The 25751-nt window shown below is 36.4% G+C and overlaps 1 protein-coding gene across 12 annotated transcripts in view; it reads right to left on the reverse strand.

The window, feature by feature from the left end:
• Nucleotides 1-25751, reverse strand: part of CEP128 (centrosomal protein 128) — a 483641-nt gene that overhangs the window by 374348 nt on the left and 83542 nt on the right. Inside the window, exon 1 of one of the 12 annotated variants that reach the window (XM_070797952.1) lies at nt 7994-15912. The exons of the other annotated variants lie outside the window; for them this stretch is intronic. Coding sequence (XP_070654053.1) covers nt 7994-8077 — 84 coding nt within the window. The 5' untranslated portion in view covers nt 8078-15912. Of the gene's footprint in view, nt 1-7993; nt 15913-25751 lie in introns of those variants that run through there. 12 annotated transcript variants of the gene reach the window in all.

Consider the following 25751-nt stretch of genomic DNA (forward strand, 5'->3'; position numbering starts at 1 on the left):
AAACCAGCCTGGGCTTTTCCACAGGGAGGAGACTTCTTCAGGCAGATGATAAGTTTGATCAAATTATAAACAGTCAGGCTCCCCAGGCTCCCCTTCTGGATTCAAACTCCTAAGCAGAAGCCATTTCAAATGGGTATGCACTGAAGGCCCACCCAAGCCAGGTGGCATCACTTAAGGCCATAAAAAACTTCCAGAAAGATGAGCCTGTCCCAAATATGAGAGTCATTCACTTCCAAAGCCAAATTCAAAATCCACCTTGGAAGACTCTTCAACCTTCAGCCAGTAGCTGCTAACGTCCTTCCAGTAAGATTTTGTACATCTTCATGTTTCAAACTGTTTCCACCTCTGCTTACTGAAAACAGAAGGAGGCACCTTTATAAACCTGGCTTAACTTCATGCCGCCACTCTAAGGAATTTAACTTACTTAAGAACTCAAACTCCAAAAATTCTCAGGGAAGAAATGTTTCCATTTTACTAACTGGAATTAATACATTTCTGTCCTTTTCTCATGAGCTCCAAAACTTAGAATTTAAAAATCCTATCACATTTTACACCAAACAAACAAGAAAGACATATTAACATTTTCCAAGTGTTCACATACCTTAGTTTAAGTCAATTTTTTTAAAAGCTTAATTCATTTATATGCTCATTTTAACTTACATAGATAGGCATTCAAATATGCCTTGTTTATCTAGAACTTTACATTTCCAAAGAGAACTGCAAAAGGTTTGTTGTCACTATGGTATAAGCTTCAGAAAGCCAGGGACCCCATCTGTCATGATCACATTTTAACACTAACACAATTCTTGGCACATTTTAGGTGGTAAACATATGTTATTTAATGGATGAATAAACATCCCTTTATAATTCCTGAATAACAACTGCAGTTTACAACTGGCCAACTCTGTTCATCACCTACATTAAAGTTTCCCAGATTTCTCCCACCTTTCTTAACCACTACATTTTCTCAAACACCAAGCTGTCTTTCTTTCTGAAAGAAACAATTATTATGATATAGTGATGTCGGAAAATGAATATTTATTTGGGGGTTTATGTCAAAGAGTTAATAACCCTTTCCTGTTTTCCAAAGACATCATTTTAGACTTTTCCTTAGGGAAAAAATCCTCTGAATGGTTTTATTTTTGATAATTCAGATTTACAGTACAATTGTAAAGACAGCTTAGAATTCCCATATATCTTTCACCTAGCTTTCCCTAAAATTAACATCTTACATAACAATGGTAGGTTTATCAAAACAAAGATGTCAAAACTGTTACAAAACCATTCAGCTACAGGTTTTATTCAACTTATCATATGGTCTTTATTCAAGACACTTCAGAGCATCTTATCTCTTTAGTCTCCTCTGATCTGGGGAAGTTTTTCAATCTTTTCTTCCTTTTACGATTTCAGTATTTTCAAAGAGAAAATACTTCAAGTATCTTCAAGACAGATATTTCATAGAACACCCTTCAATATGGGTTTTTCTGATGTCTTCTCATAATTAGACAGAGCTCATAAATATGGGGACAGAATATCCAAAGGTAAGTGCCCTTCTCAGAGCTACGCTGTAGGGAACATGGTAACATGACTCAGGATAGCAAGGATAGCCTTGATCACTTGTTTAGTGCAGGGTGGTAGCTGCCAAATCTCCCTGCCATAAAGTTAGTATTCTTTCCTGTTCAGACCCTGTTAGAAGCAAGTCATTAAGTCCAGCCCACAATCAAAGGGAGAAGAGTTAAGCTCCACTTCCCAGTGGGAGAATATCAAAGAATATGTGGAAATACCTTAAAATCACTAAAGTAATATTCTGGTAGACAATTTGAGCTGTGCAAGTATGCTTAAATTTCACCCACCAATTTAAGCTTAAAATCAGACCTAATGTAACATTACCAGTATGTTTTTGGCCTACAAAATGCAACCCAGATTCCTGATATGTTAACTCACAGGCCAGTGCTCACTGCTAAGTAGAAAGTTGAACCCCTCTGCACTCTCCTCCAGATAACCTACCTGCACCAAAAACATTAATGGGTAATGTAGAATTTATGTAAGACCATATCAGTGGATGGAGTACACTCATCAAGTCTCCATCTAATCCTAATTCTCCTATTTTACTCATCAGGAACTCTCTTTCTCCCCAGTTCTCCTCCATCTTTCTTCAGCTTCATTGTTTGGTTTCTTTTCAGCTTCTAGATATTCCCAAATGGCTTCTAAATATCCCTCCCCAAGTTATACAGAGCAATGTGCTCTATTCCAGTTCTCAACTTTGAACACTTATACTGGTTACCATGTCCAACATCCCCGCTTTCCTCACTCCATAAAGAAAAGTTACCAGGATCCAGGATCCCCTTACAGGGCAGTTGGCAAATAATTACTTTTCATTCTCATCACATCAGTTCAGTCACTCAGTCGATTCCAACTCTTTACTACCCCATGGACTGCAGCACACCAGGCTTCCCTGTCCATCACCAACTCCTGGAGCTTGCTGAAACTCATGTCCATCGAGTCGATGATGCCATCCAACCATCTCATCCTCTGTCATCCCCTTCTCCTCCTGCCTTCAATCTTTCCCAGCATCAGGGTCTTTTCCAATGAGGCAGTTCTTCATATGAGGTGGATTGGAGTTACAACTTCTGCATCAGTCCTTTCAATGAATATTCAGGACTGATTTCCTTTAGGATTGACTGGTTTGATCTCCTTGCTGTCCAAGGGACTTTCAAGGGTCTTCTTCAATACCAAGTTCAAAAGTATCAATGCACTCAGCTTTCTTTATGGTCCAACTTTCACATCCATACATGACTACTGGAAAAACCATAGCTTTGTCTAGACGGTTTTAATATGCTGTCTCTGCTTTTTAAGCCTCTGCTTTTTAATATGCTGTCTAGGTTGGTCATAGCTTTTCTTCCAAGGAGCAAGTGTCTTTTAATTTCAAGGCTGCCATCACCATCTGCAGCAATTTTGGAGCCCAAGAAAATAAAGTATGTCACTGTTTCCATTGTTTCCCATCTATTTGCCAACAAGTGATGGGATTGGATGCCATGATCTTAGTTTTTTGAATATTGAGTTTTAAGCCAGCTTTTTCACTCTCCTCTTTCACTTTCATCAAGAGACTCTTTAGTTCCTCTTCACTTTCTGCTATAAGGGTGGTGTTATCTGCATATCTGAGGTTATTGATATTTCTCCGGGAAATCTTGATTCCAGCTTGTGTTTCATCCAGCCCAGCATTTCTCATGATGTACTCTGCATATAAGTTAAATAACCAAGGTGACAATATACAGCCTTGACATACTCCTTTCCCAATTTGGAACCAGTCCATTGTTACATGTCCAGTTCTAACTGTTGGCTTCTTGACCTGCATACAGATTTCTCAGGAGGCAGGTCTGGTATTCCCATCTCTTGAAGAATTTTCCAGAGTTTGTTGTGTCATCAATGAAGCAGAAGTAGATGTTTTTCTGGAACCCTCTTGCTTTTTTGATTTCACAGCATCATCTTTTAGGATTTGAAATAGCTCAACTAGAATTCCATCACCTCCACTAGCTTTTGTTTGTAATGATGCTTCCTAAGGCCCACTTGACTTCGGACTCCAGGATGTCTGGCTCAAGCTGAACAATCACACCATTGTGGTTATGTGGGTTATTGAGATCTTTTCTGTGTATTCTTCTGTGTATTCTTGCCACCTCTTCTTAATCTCTTTTGCTTCTGTTAGGTTCATACCATTTGCGCCCTTTATTGAGCCCATCTTTGCATGACATGCTCCCTTGGTATCTCTAATTCTCTTGAAGAGATCTCTAGTCCTTCCCATTGTGTTGTTTTCCTCTATTTTTTTCCACTGATCACTTAGGAAGGCTACGTTCTCATACTAATAGGTATTTAATTTTTGTATCTTATAATTAGTATAAATGTTAGTCATTTTACTTGATGTGAAAGGAATATCAGTAAGTTGAACTTTAATCAAATTGTGTTTCCTAGTACATGGACTTATGCCCTCAGTCCAGTTGCTCAGTCATGTCCGACTCTTTGAGACCCCATGGACTGCAGCACACCAGGCCTCCCTGTTCATCACCAACTCCCGGAGCTTGCTCAAACTCACGTCCTTTGAGTTGGTGATAACATCCAATCATCTCATCCTCTGTCATCCCCTTTTCCTCCTGCCTTCAATCTTTCCCAGCATCAGGGTCTCTTCCAATAAATCAGTTCTTCGCATCAGGTGGCAAAAGTATTGGAGCTTCAGCTTCAGCATCAGTCCTTCCACTGAATATTCAGAACTGATTTCCTTTAGGATTATGCCCTAGAAAAACATAATTCTTCTGAAAGTCAACTATTTTGTTTTTAAATTTGAATTTCCATATATGAGCTGGTTGAATAAAAGAATCTCTAATTCTCTTGGATATCTAAGAATCTGCAATAATACTTTCCTCCTCACTTTCCAGTTAATTTTATCACTTTTCCAAAATAACATATGTTTCTATTGTAGCTCTACTTTATGTCTAAAACATCATCTAATGCCTTTCTTATTTCTCCTTTTATTCTAAGGCAGGGATCCCCAAACTCCAAGGTCTAATGGTTGATGAACTGAGGTGGAACTGATGTAATATTAATAGAAATAAAGTGCACAATAAATGTAATTGCTTCAATCATCACGAAACCATCCCCACTCCAACCCCAGTATGTGGAAAAATTTTCTTCCATGAAACCGGTTCCTGGTACCAAAAGGTTAGGGACTGCTCCTCTAAGGATATTTAAGTCTCAGAAAACTGAGGCAACAAGAACTTAAACTTTATTGTTTTCACTGGAGGAGCAAAAGTGAGGTATTGAGAAGCAACCCAAAGAAAATTACTCTATTTCAACCATATTATTTAGAAATCTCGTTAACTTAAAACATTATTTCTACTACCTATATACAACATAAGCCAGTAAACAAGTAACACACAAGCAATATTCTAGCCCAAAACGCTGAACCTATTTTCTACATTTTCTACATTAGTTTAAAATGAAAGACCAAAAGAGGTCTAACTCTTAAGACCTAGTAAATAGATACATTAATGCACTTTAAATTTTGGAAACACAGGTAACAGTCAAAGAGAAATAGTTTAACATTAACTAAATCAAAATTACAAGTCATTTCTTTAAACCTTAGTAACAAACTTTAATTCATTTACTACCTCTTTTAAAAATGAAAGGCCACACTGGATTTCTTTTCCATTTGACTTAGATCAAGCAACTTAGAATTATATTGAAAACTGACCCAGTAAAAGTAGTTATAAAGAGGAAAAAAATTCACAAGCCAATGAATTTCTATTACTGTGTTATTTTGCCCTTTAAAACTTGTTTTTTTTCTTAAAAGCAGTTTAGCTATAAAGCTATCATGTGCCCTGCTTCTGGATTCAGGTTGTCTTTTACATATTTAAGATCACAGCAACAACACTGGCCTTAATAGAGGGTCCCTAGAGCACATTTAAACCTTTAATAACAACTTTTCTTCTTTTCCTTAAGTGTGCCTATTTCCATTAAAAAGACTAACATAGTGAGTTTTGTACTACTTATGTTCTTTAGAGGCTGATGCTTCTGAATTCTCACAGTTAAATATAATCAAAAAAAAAAAAAAGGAGTCTTTCCTTTAAAAGAATAGGGGAAAGGGGAAAAAGAAAATGTTTGCAGACATTTCATCTGACCAAAAAACTCCCACAACTTTGACAATAGGCATGTTTATCAAGAAGTTCTAAAAAATAACACACTCAAAAATGTAGAACAAATAAGGAACTAAAGGCCTTTTGTCTACTTTAAATGGACCAGCAAAGCCTGGGTAAGAATGATGGAGCTGGAATGAAATAAAGGTCACATGTTAATTACCCACACAGGCCACTGAAATTTCAAAAAACAATCATGAGCATAAGCCATCCTGTCTCACCCTAGTCACTCAGCAGTGCTACAACTGCACGCCATTGGTTACAAGAGCAAGAATATGCGGATGACAAACCAACAGTTTTCACCGGTAAGCTAACAGGACTACAGAAAAACAAGTCTGTGCTCATACTGAACAACAGGTCTGTAATAGTATATTAAAGGTACAAACGTTTAAGTCATATTTTCTTTTTCTCCAGTAAAAATGAAAAATGAAAAAGTCATATTACTGAAAATTATAACAGTTGCTCTTAATATGTATGTGTATATGTATTTATATATGTGTATATATATTTGTGTTTATATATATATATATTTTTTTTTAACCCTTATTTTTTAGAGTGGTTTTAAGTTCACAGTCAAATTAAGAGGAAGGTACAGTTCCCACATACCCTTAGTCCACATACAGGCATAACCTCCCCAATTATCGACATCCTCCAACAAAATGGTGCATTTGTTACAAGTAATGAACCTAAATTGATGCATTATAATAACCCAAAGTTCATGGGTTACATAAGGTTCACTTGCTGTCATACGTCCTATGGGTTTGGACAAATGTATGATGACAAGTGTGCATCATTATAGTGTGATAAACAGTAATCCCACTATCCTAAAAAAGTCCCCTGTGATCCACCTATTCATCTCTCCCCTCTCTACCCCAACTTGATGCTCTTTACTATCTCCATATTTTCCCCCCAGAAAGTCATTTAGTCAAAATCATACAATCGGTGATCTTTTCAAACTAGCTTCTTTCACATAGTAATATGCCTTTAAGGTTCTTCTATATCTTTTCATGACTTCATAAGTCATTTACTTTTTATAATTGTTCATGTAAGTACAAAATAAAAATCAGGAAATATTTTAAACTTCATAATATAGTAATTGTGGTTGTTGTTTAGTCGCTAAGTCATGTCCTACTCTTTTGCAACCCCACGGACTGTAGCCCGTCAGGCTCCTTTGTTCATGGGATTTCCCAGACAAGAATACCAGAGAAGGTTGCCATTTCCTTCTCCAGGGGATCTTCCTGATCCAGTGATTGAACTCACATTCCCTGCATTGGCAGGTAGATTATTTACCACTAAGCCACCATATTTTGATGCCAATTAGACCACATAAGCTATAAATTGAAGTTGTAAGTTGTTTATATTTATGTATTTTAAAAAATCAAAAGCTTTAGGGACATGTTATATTTCACATCAAAGAAAAACATTATTAAGTACTCAGTATGTATAAAACACTATAATTGGAACCTGACTTGAGTGGAATTTTTTAAAAGACAAAAGTCTGCTATTTCCAAAATTCTCTTCTGTAAACCTAAATCATAGCTCCAAAACTATCAAACACCAATAGAAAAATACATATTTTGAAAAGGAATATATATGCATAATACAGCAGGATTTTATTGCTCATAACTAGTACTACTCATTTAAATTAACATAGATTTTATTTCTATCAAGTTCTGTGAATTTCTAAATTTTGTTTTTTCCTAAATCAAGTCAGAGATTCCTCCCACATGAAAACTAGCTAAAGTCATGGAAAATTTTAGCCTTTAAGTTCATCCAGTTGGGGATTATCTGTGCCAACAAAAACCATAACAAAACAAACAAAAAAAAATTAAGTTTCTTTTCAAGGCAGAAAACAATACATTCATCTTCTAAATCCCTGAGCCAATATCTAACTCAAAGACAGCAGAGTGAATATTACTTAAATTGTTCAAAGAAATTTATTTTCAGCCGTAACCAAGGAACAAAAATTCTATACCAACATCTATGATTTTAAAACACTTAAATAAGTGAAAGTAGAACTGTGTGAGAGAAGTCCAAGGGGATCGGATACTGATCATTACCACTGTGACACCATATAGATTTGGGGGAAAGCAAAGGGGAAGATTCTAAAACCCTGCTGCCAGCTGAACTATGTGTATTTTCCATACTGAAGCAGTAAGCACATAGTGAGGAGTCACAAGTTGCAGTCATTCCTGTTTTTCAAAGAGTAGAGTAATACCAAGTGGTTAAGCAAGATTTATCAGTAGTTAAGCACACTGCTATAACTTCTGATGGTAAGCAAAGTCTTAAATAATGTTCTTTAAAGATACCTGAGGTCTTGACAGCATAAAACTCAAAGCTTCTGTTTGAGAATGGCCTAGATGTCTTTTCTTTTTTCTTCTTCTTTTTATCATATGGTGATTATGATTTCAGGAATCCAAAGAGCTTTCATAGGAACTACTGTGGTAGGACAGATGGGTACATATTATGGACCTATTTTCTCTGATGAATAAACAAACTCATTGCTTCCATTACATTCATATTTATGGAGGCTGTGACTGGTTAGGATGTCCTGTGCCAAAGAAGTCAACCGAGGTCATGGGTTCAATCACCATGAGAGCCAATTCCCTTTGCTCTCTTGCATGGCCAGTGTCTTTACCCTAAACTTTAGCCCAAGGCCACATGGAAGACTAAGTAGGCCAGAGACCATGGATGAATCAGTGAAAATCCACGACCATGACTATAAAAATAACTCAAAAGTAAAACCCCTATTGACTAGCATCAGGATTTCACTCTTCAGACATTATTAAATTTGCCAATCTGCAAAACAAAACCTTAATCATTGCCTACAAAGTTGGTACGCTGAAAAGACATACAAGTCTTTTGACTTCTTTAATTCAAAAGCAACAACGGTAATGAGTATTACCCTCCTAAATGCCATTGCTTTTACTGGAATGGATTTTATTTTTATGCAACCTTTTACTTAATAAAAATCTTGCAAGTAAAGTTAAATGTGAGCCCAAAAAGTGTACTTTCCAGGATTTCCTTCAAATTCAAAAAGCAACCACTCTTAGTGGAGGGTCTGTTTTTATCTGAGTAGTTCCCTCTCAAAAAAGAGACACATAGTTTTATTAGAAATCCCAGAGCAATATGATACTTTGTTTGACTTTCTAAATGCAGGCCCATGGAGTTAGAAATATTGACAAACAGAAGATAATAGATAATTATGGAAATTTAATTTGGAATTTCTCAAGTTTTAGGTGTATTTGCGCAGAATGCTCTATAAATATACAACATCCTTCACTGTTCATAGTTAGAAGATATTATTTTATGCCTTTGAATTGCAGGGTGGGGGGGTTGTTTTGTTTTGTTTTTTACTTTTCTAATCAAAATAAAACAGTACCAAGCCTATGAATAAGCCTATCTGTAGCAAAGTCATCTTTGTTTGCACAATATTACTATGCACTCAGTAGCTGCCCAATAAATATTAATTGATAACGATGGAAAAGGGCTTTATAAACAGATGGTCTAGTATAAATTTGCTGAAAATGTGAATAAAAACATTCCACTCTTCAAGAAAAGCATAAAGTAGAAATTAAACAAGTCCTGCACTCAGAAAACCTCAGTCTATTATCAGACAGCTGTTTAGTCAACAAGAACACAAACATTTTTCATTATCATCATAGTATTTATAGCATTAAATGTCTATTTGCATATGGTCCCTGAACAGATTTAAGTTAGCAGTATTTGTCATAATTTGCAGAGATAATATTGATGAGAAAAAATAAGCACACATAAAAAAATGTGATTAAACATTACTTTGAGATCTAGTCATATGTAGTATGAACATAAAATATGTGTCAGACTTAAATGCAACTCATAGAAGCAATATGGGTAGTTATTTATAAATAAATAAGAGAATATGAGATGATATACAAGAACACCCAAGCAGATGTGTAAAGAACAGGTGAAACAAAGAATGAGGCAGAGGCCATAGTGGCCCTAATAGAATTAGTGACTATTCAATAACCTAGAGAGCAAACGATTAGGAAAGAAGAAACAAAAAATTATATGAGGACTTACTTCAACAAGGGTGCGACCAAGGAAACTATCAGCACAGTGAACAACCCAGAAGGACATGCCGAAAAACACACGTAATTCAAAACCATTGAATAATTAGATGTAAGTTAGTATATATGGGAGAATTTTGGAGAAAAATAGTTGAAACGGGGAAGTGAAAGAGGATGGAAAGTATAAGTATGTAATACATAATAGCCTTAGGTATTATTTTTTAATAAAGCAAAAAGCATAAGCATTAATTATCTAGAAATAAGACTGTAAGAATTTTAGGACAACTTACACCTACACATCATCTCACAGAACCGCTCCCTTCAAAAGAATCCAAAGGCCTTAAGCAGCATGCTAACAGTTGACACATTACCTATTCTCTGATGTGGAATACATTTCTAATGTTCAACTTTCATCTTATCAATATTAAATAGTATATTAAATAATAGGTTCCTAAAAATAGTATCAAAATGAAACTATCTTTAATCTGGTTAGCTATTAATCTCAGTATTTCCCAATACAAAAAAGATAACATGGCTGGTAGAGACTTGTCTCTGATATCTACCACTCATGCAGGAAATTTGCTCTGTGAATGAAAATTCAAGTACTGAGTAAATATAAGGTCGAAAGAGACAACATCCAAGATCTCTTCCAACTTCTGTAAGAAGTTTCAGTTCAGTTCAGTCACTCAGTCGTGTCCGACTCTTTGCGACCCCATGAATCGCGGCACACCAGGCCTCCCTGTCCATCACCAACTCCCAGAGTTCACTCAAAACTCACGTCCATCAAGTCGGTGATGCCATCCAACCATCTCATCCTCTGTCGTCCCCTTCTCTTCCTGCCTTCAATCTTTCCCAGCATCAGGGTCTTTTCCAATGAGGCAGTTCTTCACATCAGGTGGCCAAAGTATTGGAGTTTCAGCTTCAGTATCAGTCCTTCCAATGAATATTCAGGACTGATTTCCTTTAGGATTGACTGGTTTGATCTCCTTGCTGTCCAAGGGACTTTCAAGGGTCTTCTTCAATACCAAGTTCAAAAGCATCAATGTACTCAGCTTTCTTTATGGTTCAACTCTCACATCCATATATGACCACTGGAAAAACCATAGCCTTGACTAGACGGACCTTTGCTGGCAAAGTAATGTCTCTGCTTTTCAATATGCTATCTAGGTTGGTCATAACTTTCCTTCCAAAGAGTAAGCGTCCTTTAATTTCATGGCTGCCATCACCATCTGCAGTGATTTTGGAGCCCCCAAAAATAAAGTCTGACACTGTTTCCCCATCTATTTCCCATGAAATGATGGGACCAGATGCCATGATCTTAGTTTTCTGAATGTTGAGCTTTATTTAAGACAACTTTTTCACTCTCCTCTTTCACTTTCATCAAGAGACTTTTTAGTTCCTCTTCACTTTCTGCCATAAGGGTGGTGTCATCTGCTTATCTGAGGTTATTGATATTTGTCCTGGCAATCTTGATTCCAGCTTGTGTTTCATCCAGCCCAGCATTTCTCATGATGTACTCTGCATATAAGTTAAATAAGCAGGGTGACAATATACATCCTTAGGGGAAAAAAAAACATTTCCTACAGGCAAAATATTTAAAGTGTTTTGGTGTCATCTGAAAGGATCAATGCCTATAAAATAGACCTTAGGTTAAATAAGAGAGTGGGTGGACGTGGGAGGAAAGGAGAGCAATCAAGAGAAAGACTAATGAAGACTAAGGAACACTGTATGTCTGGGACCTGCACGTTTCCAGCTGTGCCAAATAGCGTTCAACCAACTCTGAAAGACAAACCCCATAATAACCAATCATCCTTTTCCATCTATTTCCTTTCTTTCAGCATGTTGACATTAATGGATTTTTCACAACCTTACAGAAAAGTGTTTAACCTTGCAAAAAAAAGAGTAATCCACAGGTAATGAACATAAAAGAGAGAAGAAAATAATTAGCATGGCATAAAATGATAAGAGAAAGAGCAATGTTTTGAATCAACAGTATAGTGGGTCTGAATTTAAATAAGGATTTCAGCCACAGATTGGTAAAGTGCTTCTTACACAGCAATAAGCAATAGAGTAGAATCATATTCATAAAAGATCTGCCTAAAATGATTTGAAAATGCACAGTCTCAGTAAAAATGCCATCTCTTTCACTCAAATTTTCCCAAAGGGCAGAGAAAGGGTAACTATTTCCCCTACGGGCTACTCTGGAGTCTTGGCAAAGCTGAAATAACACACCAAATTACACTCATTGTTAACATTTCTACTTTCCCAACTGAACTGGGAGCCCAAAAGCACAATAGATCATTTCAAGAGCCTTTAAATCCCTAGTCCCCAGCACAGCACCTGGCACGTGGTAGGTCCGTGAGGGTACTGGCCAAATGAATATTTCATAATGAATAGCTTATAACATTCATTCAAGAGACACTTACTGGGCCTATGGCAGGCACTGTTTTAGGCACTGGAGATATAGCAATGAGTACGACAGACCAAGTGCCTACCTTCTGCTCAGAGGGAGAGACGGCAGACAGATGGCAAACAAGGAAAAGTATTATAAAGAAAAAAATACAGCCAGATAAAGAGCTCAGGAGGGAAAAGGGGGATATATTATGTAGGCTAATTAATAAGGCTTTTCTGAAGTAGAGCTGTGAATGACAAGATGGTGTATGCAATGCAACTGCTTTCCAAGTTGAAAATCCTTGGCTCTGGGAATGGAAAGTACAAATGTCCAGAAGCGGAAGGGTGCCTGGCCTATCCTTGGAAAAGCAAGGCCAGGGTAACTGCCCTAGATTAAGTAATTAGGCAAAGTAGAAGAACAACAGAACACCAGGGTAAGATGGCAGGCAGGGACCACATCAGAGGGTCCTTGTAGGCTGAAGACTTTAGACTTCATCCTGAACAAGATAAGGAAAGCACTGAGGGTTTTGAAGAAAGAAGTAACATTACCTGATTCTATGGGGAAAAGATTGCAAGGAGGTTAAGAAGGGAAGCAAGGAGGTTACTCCACTACCCCAAGCAGGAAACAATAGTGCCCACAAGATCAAGATAATAAGTCAGGGTAGAAGTGATAGACGGGTGAGTTGTTAGCAATTAAGATAATATTTTCAAGACAGAGTTGACAAAATTTAATAATGAACTGGATATAAAGAATGGGAGGAATGGAGAAGGCAAGGCCATAAAAGATACATACAAAAAAGTTATAAAATTAAAATTATTTTACTATCAAGATGAATAGCCATATTTTTCAGAAGAAATAAATCATATGAGGTACTCTTAGGATGAGCCACACAAAGGTTTAGCACCTTCTCTACAAGTTCACGAGTCAGAAGGGGAAGGATCAGGAAATGGGGCTCCAGAGACCAAGTCTGCCCAGGCTTTCCAGTTCTGATTCACAGCATCACTCCAACTTGATCTCCACATCCAAGATGGATACAGGAGAGCAAGGCTTCACTTTCTCAACCTCAGATAATAAACATGAAATGGCGTAGCTTTTTCTCACTGTCATATGAAGCCCATCAAAGAACTACATAAGAAGGTAATAGCTGCAAATACTATTCTAACATGACCATAATACAGACAAGGATATGTTAGAAAAACCTAAGCAGTTTCTCATTTCTTGGGCAATAAATAAACCTACAGAGGTAGTATTAAAAAAGAAAGAAAAAAAGGATTCAGGGTACTAAACAGAAATGTAAATTCACTAGAAATGCAATGAGTCATGATGGAGCTATAAAAAATGCTTTTCTACTAACAAGTAAAGAAAACAAACAAGATTAACCAAATGAAAAACAAACAACATTAGAATATCAGTGGAAAATGAATATAACTGGGGTGAGAAGACAACAGGGGGCAAAGGCAGTGATTACTAAGGAGAAGAAAATAATCATTAGGAAATCCTGTTTTAGAGACTGTATCTTTGGAATACTTCTGTATAGCTTAGAAATATGAAACCTGGAAATGGCACAAGACTATATGATCCCAGAGAAATAAATTCTCATTTCAAATTGTAGTCTCTAATTGTTTTACTATACATAAAAAGATTTTTCCTTAGTGGGAGGGAAAGAGAGAGAAAGAAAGGAAATATAACTCTGAATAGAAAGTATGAAAGAAACTAACAAAAAGGCATAGAAAGGACAATTTTAGTGTTAAATTTAGCAGATGTCTTAATATGTACTACTCCATATGTCATATTTTATTTTTCAATAGTAGAAAGCAACACTGTTTCAAATTTAAGTTTCAAATAGCAGTAGTTAAATAATTAGATTTTTTTCCAGTTGCAATATTTGTGCCAAGTGCACTTTTAGGGAGCCATAAGAGATGAGGAATGTGTATATACTATAATCATTTTTCAGCAAAGTTTAGCAACTTTAATAAACGATGCCTGCAGTGTCGCAATTAATGGTTCAATACTGACGACTAGTGGCCAAAAACATACAGTAATGCCATTACCAGGAATCCTATGATTTTTATCATCTAAATTTGAAACACTTGATGAAACTTATGTGAGAAACCTTAAAAGAACTTCCCTTAAAAACTTCTTGACAATTGCATAAGAAAAAATTGTATCTGAAAAGTCTCTTGAAAAACCTTTTCTGTCCATTATTTGCAATATCCACAAACCCAAGCCAATAAGCACCTGCTATTGACCCCTAATGGGAACAACTTGGTAAAGTGTCCTTTTATCCACATCCACACAGCTGAATTAATGTAGTTTCAAAAACCCATAATTATTTCAACAGGTCCTACTTTTATATTTCATGAATCTGTGTAGTGCTAAGTATTATCTAACTTTGTTAGACACAAAGAAGAAATCCAACTATTCTAAATTTTCAACGTATTAATACTCTGAAAAGCAGTAACCTACTATATCAAAATGGCCATTTTCAAACGTTGAAATATTTAAAACTTAATTGTGATTGTCTGAATTCTTGAAGAATATTTATGGGATTCAGGTTAAATCTTTTAAACGGTTATATATTATACTTCAAAAAAGTTAAAACTTATAAGACAAGAGGGCATAATAACTTGTATAGAAATACAGACCATTAACACAAATGGACCATATTACTAGTGATTTAATGCCATTATTTTATTATGTTATGTTTTCACTTTTAGGTTTCATTTTCAGGAGTCATTAAGTCAGAAAAACAATATGGAATTTCTAAAAAATGAAAATCACTCGAAAAGTAAAGGACTGTTTTTAAAAGATACATTAATGCCTGGTTTTATTACAGTTTACAAGACACTGCTTATCTATTAATATATCCTGACAATTAAAGTGTGTGGTTTTTTTGTCTGATCAAGAAAAAAAGTTAAACTTTGCAGATGTGTACTTTCTTCCTTGCAAGAATAAGAGCCACAGAATAATACAAAAATGTATACAGACCTTGGAAAGAAACTTTCTATCAAGAATGTTATATGCAGCTAAATGGTTATTTACATTTGAAAGCAGTCATTTTTCAACAACTATTCACAGAATATCTGTTGTATGATAAACACGGTACTATGTGCCCCAGAAATGATGGGCAAAAGGGCATGATGGGCAAAGTTCCTACCAATGGAGGAAGAACTAAAATCACATAAGTAGTTATGCCATATAGAGGGGAAGACATACAACACAGGTAAACAAATCACAACTATAGGTGACGTGTGGTAATAGTAAAAGGGCTGCCCAGTTGACGCTAGTGGTAAAGAACCCGCCTGTCAATGCAGGAAACAAGAGATGCAGGTCCAGTCCCTGGGTTGGGAATATCCCCCGGAGAAGGAAACAGCAACCCACTCCAGTATTCTTGCCTACAGAATCCCACGGATAGAGGAGCCTTGAGGACTACAGTCCATATGGTCACAAAGAATCAGACACGACTAAAGTGACTTCACAAGTTAATATTAAAAAATAAAGTCATATGACATAATAAGGAACAATGGGGGAGAAAAGGGCTATTTTAGAAAAGGGGGCAGGAAAGTTCTCTCTGAAGAGGTGGTAATTAAACCTGAAGGATGAAAAAGAGTAAGTTAGGCTGAGAATCAGAAGAAAAACATTCCAATAAGACAAGGAGAGGAAATCACTATGGCTGGAATTCCTTAGAAAAATTTGTAGGGTCACTCATGTACATTTAAACACAAACACAAATAGAAAAAAAATTTTTAATGGAAAATGTTTAATTTTTTTACTCATAAAATACAAAAAAAAATGATAATGGTACTAGGCTAAATGGGAAGTTTCAACAAATTTCAAAGAAATTAAAAATAAATACTAAAAAGTGTTAAAAAAAAAAAAAAAGCATACATATATATTTCAAAATTCCAAAAGGCACTCTTAAGTCTTGAATTATTGAAGAAATCATAATAGAAATTATAAAATTTAGAAGGAAACTATCATAAAATAATAGTATGTCAAAACATAGGGTAATTTGTTCATAAATTTATAGCATTAATTTTTAAAAACAGACAAGTCAATTAATTAACTTGCAAGTCTGAAAAACAGAACATCAATCCTAAAAATGAAAAATCAGAAAATAAAAGTTAAAACCATAAGTGGATAAATTAATAAACAAAGCTAGTCAAAATGAAAACTAATAAAATAATTATATCTAGTAAGACTAATAAAGAAAAAGAGAACAAAAACTAAACAATATTAAAAGAATATAGCTTCAGAACAATCTTGAAAAAAAATACAGCAAGGCTATGATTGCTTCTTCAAATTAATATCAAAACATAACAAAATGGATAACTTACACAATCTGAAATAATCACAAAACTGAATCTAAAAAATTAAGTTTATATAATCCAAAAAACACAGAAGTTGAAAACCTTAGCCACCACAAAGACAGCAGGTATCAGTGATTATGTGAGTGAATTTTAACAAGCAGTCAAGAAATAGACAATCCTCTTAAAAAGACAGAGCCAGGGGACAGAAAAAGAAGGAACCTACCTACCTTGCTTTCATACCAAGAAGAGTAATGCAAAGAGAATTATCAGTTAACTCAATCATAAATGTAAATATAAACATACTAAAGAAAAAACTAGGAAATTAACTCAGCAATGTATAAAAAAATAATATATTATGGCCAAACGAAGTTCTCAGGAATGCAGAGAGAGCCCAGCATCAATTGATAAAAGTCAATTCCATTTAAATAAAAGAGAGGACTTTCCAGGGGACAGAGTGGATAAGAATCTGCCTGACAATGCAGGGGACATGGGTTCCATCCCTGACCCGGGAAGATCCCACAAGCCTCAGCTACTAAGCCAACGCACCACAACTACTAAGCCTACGACTACTAACTCCTGCTGCTGCTGCTGCTAAGTCGCTTCAGTCATGTCCGACTCTGTGCAACCCCATAGACGGCAGCCCACCAGGCTCCCCCATCCCGGGGATTCTCCAGGCAAGAACACTGGAGTGGGTTGCCATTTCCTTCTCCAATGCAGGAAAGTGAAAAGTCAAAGTGAAGTCGCTGAGTCTTGTCCAACTCTTCGCGACCCCCTGGACTGCAGCCCACCAGGCTCCTCCGTCCATGGGAGTTTCCAGGCAAGAGTGCTGGCGTGGGGCGCCACTGCCTTCTCCACTACTGACTCCTAGTGAGCTGCAACTACTGAGGCCCACGCGCCTAGGGCCTGTGCTCTGCAACCACAGCAACCACTGCAGTAAGAAGCCCATGCACTGCAATTAGAAAGCAGCTGCATGCAGCGGCAAAGACAGAGTGCAACCAAAAACAAAATATTTTATAAGCTCCACAATCCTCATTCATGGTTTTTTAAAAAGTCAACCTCTCTTGGCAACCTACAAATAGAAGCCAATGTTCTTTATCTGATAAAAGGACAGCGGTCAAAACCAGGCACAAACACCTTCCATAAGGTTGACACTCTAGAAGCATTTCTATAAATATCGGAATAAAACAAGGGATTCTTACTATCTTTGCTTATATTCAACACTGCGTTTGAGTTTCTAGTCAATTCAAAAATATCACAAGGAAAGAAATTAAATTGCCTTTAACTTCAAATGATATGATTAACTACCAGACCACCTTACCTGTCTCCTGAGAAACCTGTACGCAAGACAAGAAGCAACAGTTAGAACTGGACATAGAACAACGGACTGGTTCAAAGTTGAGAAAGGAGTACATCAAGGCTGTATATTGTCACTCTGCTTTAACTTGTGTGCACAGTACATCATGCGAAATGCTGGGCTGGATGACTCACAAGGTTGCCGGTAGAAATATCAACAACCTCAAATATGCAGTAATACAATTCTAATGGCAGAAAGCAAAGAGGAACTAAAGAGCTTCTTGATGAGGGTGAAAGAGGAGACTGAAAAAGCTGGCTTGAAACTCAACATCCAGAAAACTAAGATCATGGAATCTGGTCCCATTGCTGCTGCTGCTAAGTCGCTTCAGTCGTGTCCAACTCTGTGCGACCCCACAGACGGCAGCCCACCAGGCTCCCCCGTCCCGGGGATTCTCCAGGCAAGAACACTGGAGTGGGTTGCCATTTCCTCCTCCAATGCATGAAAGTGAAAAGTGAAAGTGAAGTTGCTCAGTCGTGTCTGACTCTCAGTGACCCCATGGACTGCAGCCTTCCAGGCTCCTCCGTCCATGGGATTTTCCAGGTAAGAATGCTAGAGTGGGATGCCATTGCCTTCTCTATCTGGTCCCATTACTTCATGGCAAATGGATGGGGGAAAAGTGGAAACAGTGACAGATTTGATTTTCTTGGGCTCCAAATCACTGCTGATGGTGACAGCAGCCATAAAATTAAGACACTTACTCCTTGGAAGGAAAGCTATGACAAACCTAGATGGCTAATTAAAAAGCAGAGACATCACTTTGCCAACCAATGTCCATCCAGTCAAAACTATGGTTTTTCCAGTAGTCATTTATGGATGTGAGAGTTGGACCATAAAGAAAGTTGAGAGCTGAATAATTAATGCTTTTGAATTGTGGTGCTGGAGAAGATTCTTGAGAGTCCCATGGATAGCAATTAGATCAAACCAGTCTGTCCTAAAGGAAATCAATCCTAAATGTTCACTGGAAGGGCTGATACTGAAGCTGAAGCTCCAATACTTTAGCCACCTAATGCAAAGAGCCGACTCACTGGAAAAGACCCTGATGCTGGGAAAGACTGAGGGCAGGAGGAAAAGAGGGCAACAGAGACTAAGATGGTTGGATGGCATCACTAACTCAATGCACATAAATTTGAGCAAACTCTGGGAGATACTGAGGGACAGGAAAGCCTGGCGTGCTACAGTTCATGGGGTCACAAAGAGTTGGACGTGACTTAGTGACTGAACAGCAACATGATTAGCTATACAATAGACAGGATGTCATTAAAGCTATTAACAAATTATACGAACTAATAAGATCATTTAACAAAATTATTGGATAACAGAGCCAGATATAAAACAACTGCATTCCTATATGCTACAAAATATCAATTAGAGATGCAATGAAAGAAAATATTACAATAGAAAGAAAAACCATAAGGTACTGAGAAGTAAGTCTAAGATGTACATGATCATTATAGAGCCAATTATAAAAATTATTGAAGAACATCAGAAAACACCTCTTCAAACTAATCTACAATTTAGTACAATTAAATCAAAATACCAGCAAGATTATTCGCAGAACTTGACAAGAGATTTTCATTATCATCCACTGAAATATAGTAAAAGCTCTAAAAAATGGAGACAACACATTACCAGGAATTATTCAGGGATAGACAACACATTCAGGGATAGACAAACAGAACAAACCATATAGACCTCAGACAGATATCACAGGACACTATATAGCAGAAGTGGCATTTAAACCAGAAGGAAAAGAAGAAATTATTCAACAAGGATGCTGAGGCAACTCATTAGTCATACAAGAAATAATTTAAGATTCCTTCCCTCTGCCATTAAAAAAGTGAAATTCCTGATAGAAAATGCAAGTAATTTGGGATTGACATGTACACATGATATTTAAAATGGATCATCAAAAAGGACTTACTGTGCAGTCCAGTATTTTTAAATGAGCAAAATTTATACACAGGCTATTTGCACAGGCACAAATGAAAACTACCAGCAAATATGTGAAAAGATACTGAAATTCACTAACAGGAAATAGAAATAAACACGAAACTGAGTTAACATTTTATACTCATCAACTTGGCAAAAATTAAAAACATTTATAACCATTACTGACAGTAGGAATGTGGAGGAAAGGGGGCACTCTCAGCTATTTTGCTGATAAAAAAGTGAAGACTTAGAAAATAATGGAAAAATAAATCTGGTAATCTCTATTATAATAAAAGATCTGTCAATGGCAAAAAAAGATTAAGCTGGAACCACATCAGCTATTTGGAGGAATTTCCAGAGTACTGATGAGAGAAAAAAGGAAGGTGAAGAAACGTAGATATATGTAATCCTAGTTTACTAACATAAAAACATACCAAAAAAAAAAAAAAACCCCAAAGACCTCTGTATATGCAAATGTATATATATTTTATAAATATATATATATATGTCCAGCATAATTAAGAGCACAAAAAGAAAAAAAATAATATATCCCAGGCTGTTTACACTATTATTTTTATTTTAGTGAGTAGGGGTAGTAATTATAGTGAAAAACAGAGGGAAAGAAATAGGAAAAAAATGACCTGAGCAATAAAGCTGCATTAAAAAAAAGATCACGTAAGAATTTATGATATGAAGTTATGCATTTATTTATATTAAATATAAAAATACTTTTTATACTAAATACAAAGTTTAAAAACAAAGAACCACATGAGAAATAAAACCTGTTAAACAATGTATCAAAATAATACATTAGTATGGTCACTACTTAATGCAGTCAACAAATAATTATTAAGAGCATACTATGTTAAATGCTAGAAATAAAAAATTTTCAAAACAAGTACAATTAAAAGAGATAATACATTAAGAAATGGTAATTAACAGGAATAATCTGAGACTAAAAACTTTACCTCACATAATATACATTACCGGAAACTGAACAGAGAGAGGAAAACAGCCATCAGTGCAGAAGAAGGAGAAAAAGAGTCAATGGCATTAAGAATAATGAATATAAAATATATATATATATAATATAATGAATATAAAAATATAAAAGAATAAAAATTGTGGCTCAAAGTAAGGCCTAAATTTCTTCTACACACAATTTTGCCCCCCTGAAGCACGAACACTAGAGTGTAAGTTTTCAAATTTTACCTTGCAACACACGTTCTCCTACAGAGCAGTACATGTGTAGCTGTGCCGCTGTGACACTCTGGGCTTCAGCCCTTTGTCAGTCTGGGGCCCTGGGTGGTGTCACCCTACCTGTGTCATTCTCTATTAAACTCTACCTCATCACCTAGGTCTGACAAAGTACTGAATTCTAGAGATCATACCCCAAGGATTGCAAAAATTAGGTGCGTTCTCTGAGTTTTTCTTGTGCTTTCCACAGAACTTGTCTTTTATTTTTGAACTCTCACTTACTTATAATTTCCACTGGTCTTTCTTAACACCCAGGGTGGCTACTGGGATGGTCAACATGAGGGTGATTTAATGTGCACTTATTTAGAAGGGATCTAATAATATCGGGGGAATTGAAGCTTGTACTACGAAAAAATGTGAAAATGTAGGGGAACCTACAAAAAAAGAGAGCACTGGTTATGGAAAGAAGAGGGTAAAGAAAATGGCCACACAAAAGTTTTGAAATTCAGCCTTGGAAAGGTAAGTGAATAGAGTCCAAAATTCAGCAGCCTCAGAAGGGCTTCCACATCTCCAAATCAAACAGCACAGTCTCTAAAGGAAGAGCAGAAGAAAGGCTTAATGAGGCCACATTAGAACATTTGCTGGACTAGGATCTCCTCTGAACTGGCTCAGAAGTCTCAAGGGAGATGGTAAAGCTATTAAGAGGACATTAGGAAGACATTCTTGGCTTCAGTGAAAGCTTCTCCTTTAATGAGTCCAAACTAAATACATTAATAAACAGTACCCAAGGCTTTTCTTAGTTGAAGTACCATATTATTCAGCATCTCTGGAGCCACAGTGACATTTCTGGGAAGGAATGAATAGCTATTTTTTCATTAGATTTTTCACAATTGATACAGATGCTAAAAGATGAAGGAAAATACTGGGGGGGAAATCTATCAATTCATTTTTCTGTATATGGTTTCATTTTATTGAAGAAACTCACAAAATCTGGTTTTCTATCAGAGCACAGACTGAAAACCATTGAGCCGAGCTCCCACACGACACTGAATTCCTCACTTAGTCTTCACTATCTTCTATTAAGATTCCATGCCCTGCCTGCAAAATGGGTTTCTCCATGAAACACTTTTAAATCTTAAGAAACCTGGTTCACTTTAGGTTCAAGTATGGAATATTCCCGATGGGGGCAGATCAGGGAACTAGCATTTTAATATGCTACCAAATGCTCTGAAAAAACATATACAAATATCTATCTCATGTTTTTCATTTTATGTAATTCAACTGAAGATGAATAAGTAATATTCAATTTATAAAAAACAGCTAGTTAAAAAAAAAAAAAACAAGTCAGGAATTCCCAAGATATCCAGAGTCGAGTTAAAAATGTTATGTAAGATTTTATGCAAATTTTGTACCTGCAAAAGAGTTCTGATTTGGGCTTACAGTCTAAATACTTCTTTGATGTTCCTAGCACCACCATTCTTACCTCATGCCACTAAACTTAACTATCAGTTACTTTACTATCAAGTGTCTGACCAAAAGGAATCTGTAATATGACAAATGTACTATAATGTTAAACACTTTATTGTTTGCACAATGGTTCGACAAGGAAAGGCTGATGGTTACAAGCTTAACTATATTTGAATTCTGTTAGTAAAAGTTCAGACAACAACCATTCAAAATTTAAAAGAGCTATATGAATAGTCTGGAGAAACTAGAGAGCTACTTGCAAAAAAAAAATGAAATTAGAACATTCTCAACACCATAGAAAAAAATAAACTCAAAATGGATTAAAGATCTAATCCTAGGAACAGATACTTTAAAACTCCTAGACAGAAACACAGGCAGTACACTCTTTGACACAAAAAGCAGCAATATCTTTTTGGATTCGACTCCTACGGTAATGGAAATAAAAACAAAATTAAACAAATGAGAGCTAGTTAAACTTAAAATCTTTTGCACAACAAAGGAAACCATAAATTAAATGAAAAGACAACCTATGGAATTGGAGAAAACTTTTGCAAATGATGTAACCGACAAGGGTTTAATTTCCAAAATATACAAACCACTCACACTGCTCAAAATAAAATAAAAATAAAAAACAACCTTATCAAAAATGGACAGAAGATCTAAATAGACATTTCGCCAAAGAAGACATACAGATGACCTACAGACACATGAAATGATGCTCAACATGACTATTTATTAGAGAAATGCAGATCGAAACTACAATGAGGTATCACTTCACACCAGTCAGAATGGCCATCATCAGAAAGTCTAAGAATAATAAAGGCTGGAGAGAATGTGGAAAAAAGGGAACCCTCCCACACTGTTAACCAGAATATAAAGCCACCATGGAGAACAGTATGGAAGTTCCTCAAAAAAACAGAAGTAGAGTTACCATATGGTCTGTCAATGCCACTCTTGGGCATATATCTGGAAAAGAAGGAAACTTTTTAATTTGAAAAGATACACACACCCCAATGTTCATAGTAGCACTATTTACAGCAGCCAACACATGGAAGCAACCTAAATGTCCATCAATAAAGAAATAGGTAAACAAGATGTGGTGCATATAAACAATGGAATATTCAGTTCAGTCGCTCAGTTGTGTCTGACTCTTAGCAACCCCATGAATTGCAGCACGCCAGGCCTCCCTGTCCATCACCAACTCCAGGAGTTCACTCAAACTCACATCCATCGAGTCGGTGATGCCATCCAGCCATCTCATCCTCTGTCGTCCCCTTCTCCTCCTGCCCCCAATCCCTCCCAGCATCAGAGTCTTTGCCAATGAGTCAGCTCTTCGCATGAGGTGGCCAAAGTACTGGAGTTTCAGCTTTAGCATCATTCCTTTCAAAGAACACCCAGGACCGATCTCCTTTAGAATGGACTGGTTAGATCTCCTTGCAGTCCAAGGGACTCTCAAGAGTCTTCTCCAACACCACAGTTCAAAAGCATCAATTCTTCGGCACTCAGCCTTCTTCACAGTCCAACTCTCACATCCACACCTGACCACTGGAAAAACCACAGCCTTGACTAGACGAAACTTTGTTGGCAAAGTAATGTCTCTGCTTTTCAATATGCTATCTAGGTTGGTCATAACTTTCCTTCCAAGGAGTAAGCGTCTTTTAATTTCATGGCTGCAGTCACCATCTGCAGTGATTTTGGAGCCCAAAAAAATAAAGTCTGACACTGTTTCCCCATCTATTTCCCATGAAGTGATGGGACCAGATGCCATGATCTTCGTTTTCTGAATGTTGAGCTTTAAGCCAACTTTTTCACTCTCCGCTTTCACTGTCATCAAGAGGCTTTTTAGTTCCTCTTCACTTTCTGCCATAAGGGTGGTGTCATCTGCATATCTGAGGTTATTGATATTTCTTCTGGCAATCTTGATTCCAGCTTGTGCTTCTTCCAGCCCAGCGTTTCTCATGATGTACTCTGCTTATAAGTTAAATAAGCAGGGTGACAATATACAGCCTTGACGTACTCCTTTTCCTATTTGGAACCAGTCTGTTGTTCCATGTCCACAAAAAAGAATGAAATAATGCCATTTACAGCAACATGGATGGAACTGGAGAACTAAGCCAAAGACAAATATCATATGATATCACTTATATGTGGAATCTAAAAAAACAATTACAAATGAACTTACTTACAAAACAGAAATAGACCCAGAAACATGGTTACCAAAGGGAAAAGGTGGTGGGGAGGGATAAATTAGGAGTTTGGGATGAACGGATAATACTACTATAAACAAAGGATGAACAATAAGGTCCTACTATACAGCCCAGGGAACTGTTTTCAATATCTTATAATAACCTACAAAGGAAAAGAATCTGAAAAAAAAAACTATATGTATATATAACATAATAACAATCACTTTGCTGTACACCAGAAACTAACACAGCAATGTAAATCAACTATACTTTCATTTAAAACATATAAATATTTTTAAAAGCTATATGAAAAGAAAATTATTGCACAACTAATGAAACATTCATCTCTCCAGAGAGAATCAACTGAGCTACGAGAACAATGTTGTCTGAAATGTGACTTATGAGGCCTGAAGGCCAGGGAAGGCCCTTACCAAGTTAAGAAAATCTGACATTTGTGTGCAGTAGCACATGAGCAGCTGAGGCTCACCAAAGCAAGTGAATTCCAGAGTGTGCACATAGCCCTATTGCTTAGACCAGGAGGAATGGGAAAAAAAGAACAGAAGAGCAGAAAATTTTTAAAAACTCTAAATAAGAAAAGGAGAGTGGCTCTCCCTCAATCCATTTCCAATGACTAATATTGTGATCTTCATTAGGTGGGAACAGATAAAGCTCTGAGGACCTTAAAACCTCATTAGATCACCAAAATGAAGCAGGTTTTAGCCAAAACCACAGACTGCCTCCCTATAACACACTATATCAATACCCAGAAATCTCTGACATTCTGAAATTTTTAATGACAACTCCCAATCTCTTCACAACTTTTGACTGTCATAATTTGAACTAACATTGAATCAAACATTTTAGGGAGGCAGAAGAATATAGTGGCTAAAAGTCCAGGCATACTTACCCACCTGGAGATTCAATTTTCACCATGGTCACAAACAAAATTCATAAATTACTACTGTCATACAGTACAGGTATATCCATAAGTATTAATATCAAATAGAAAGCAAAGTGTTGTCTCTCCTTAAACATGATCTTTCCAGAACACTCTAAGCCACTTAACTTGGGAGTAGGAAAACGCATCAGGCTAAATTAATCCTCTCCAGTTTCCACTGCACTGTTTAATCCAAAATCACCTATTAAAAGCACATAGGTTACCACATATATTAAAGTGACAAAA

The sequence above is a fragment of the Bos indicus genome, chromosome 10 (assembly GCF_029378745.1).
Source record: "Bos indicus isolate NIAB-ARS_2022 breed Sahiwal x Tharparkar chromosome 10, NIAB-ARS_B.indTharparkar_mat_pri_1.0, whole genome shotgun sequence".
In the NCBI taxonomy this organism is placed as follows: Eukaryota; Metazoa; Chordata; class Mammalia; order Artiodactyla; family Bovidae; genus Bos; species Bos indicus.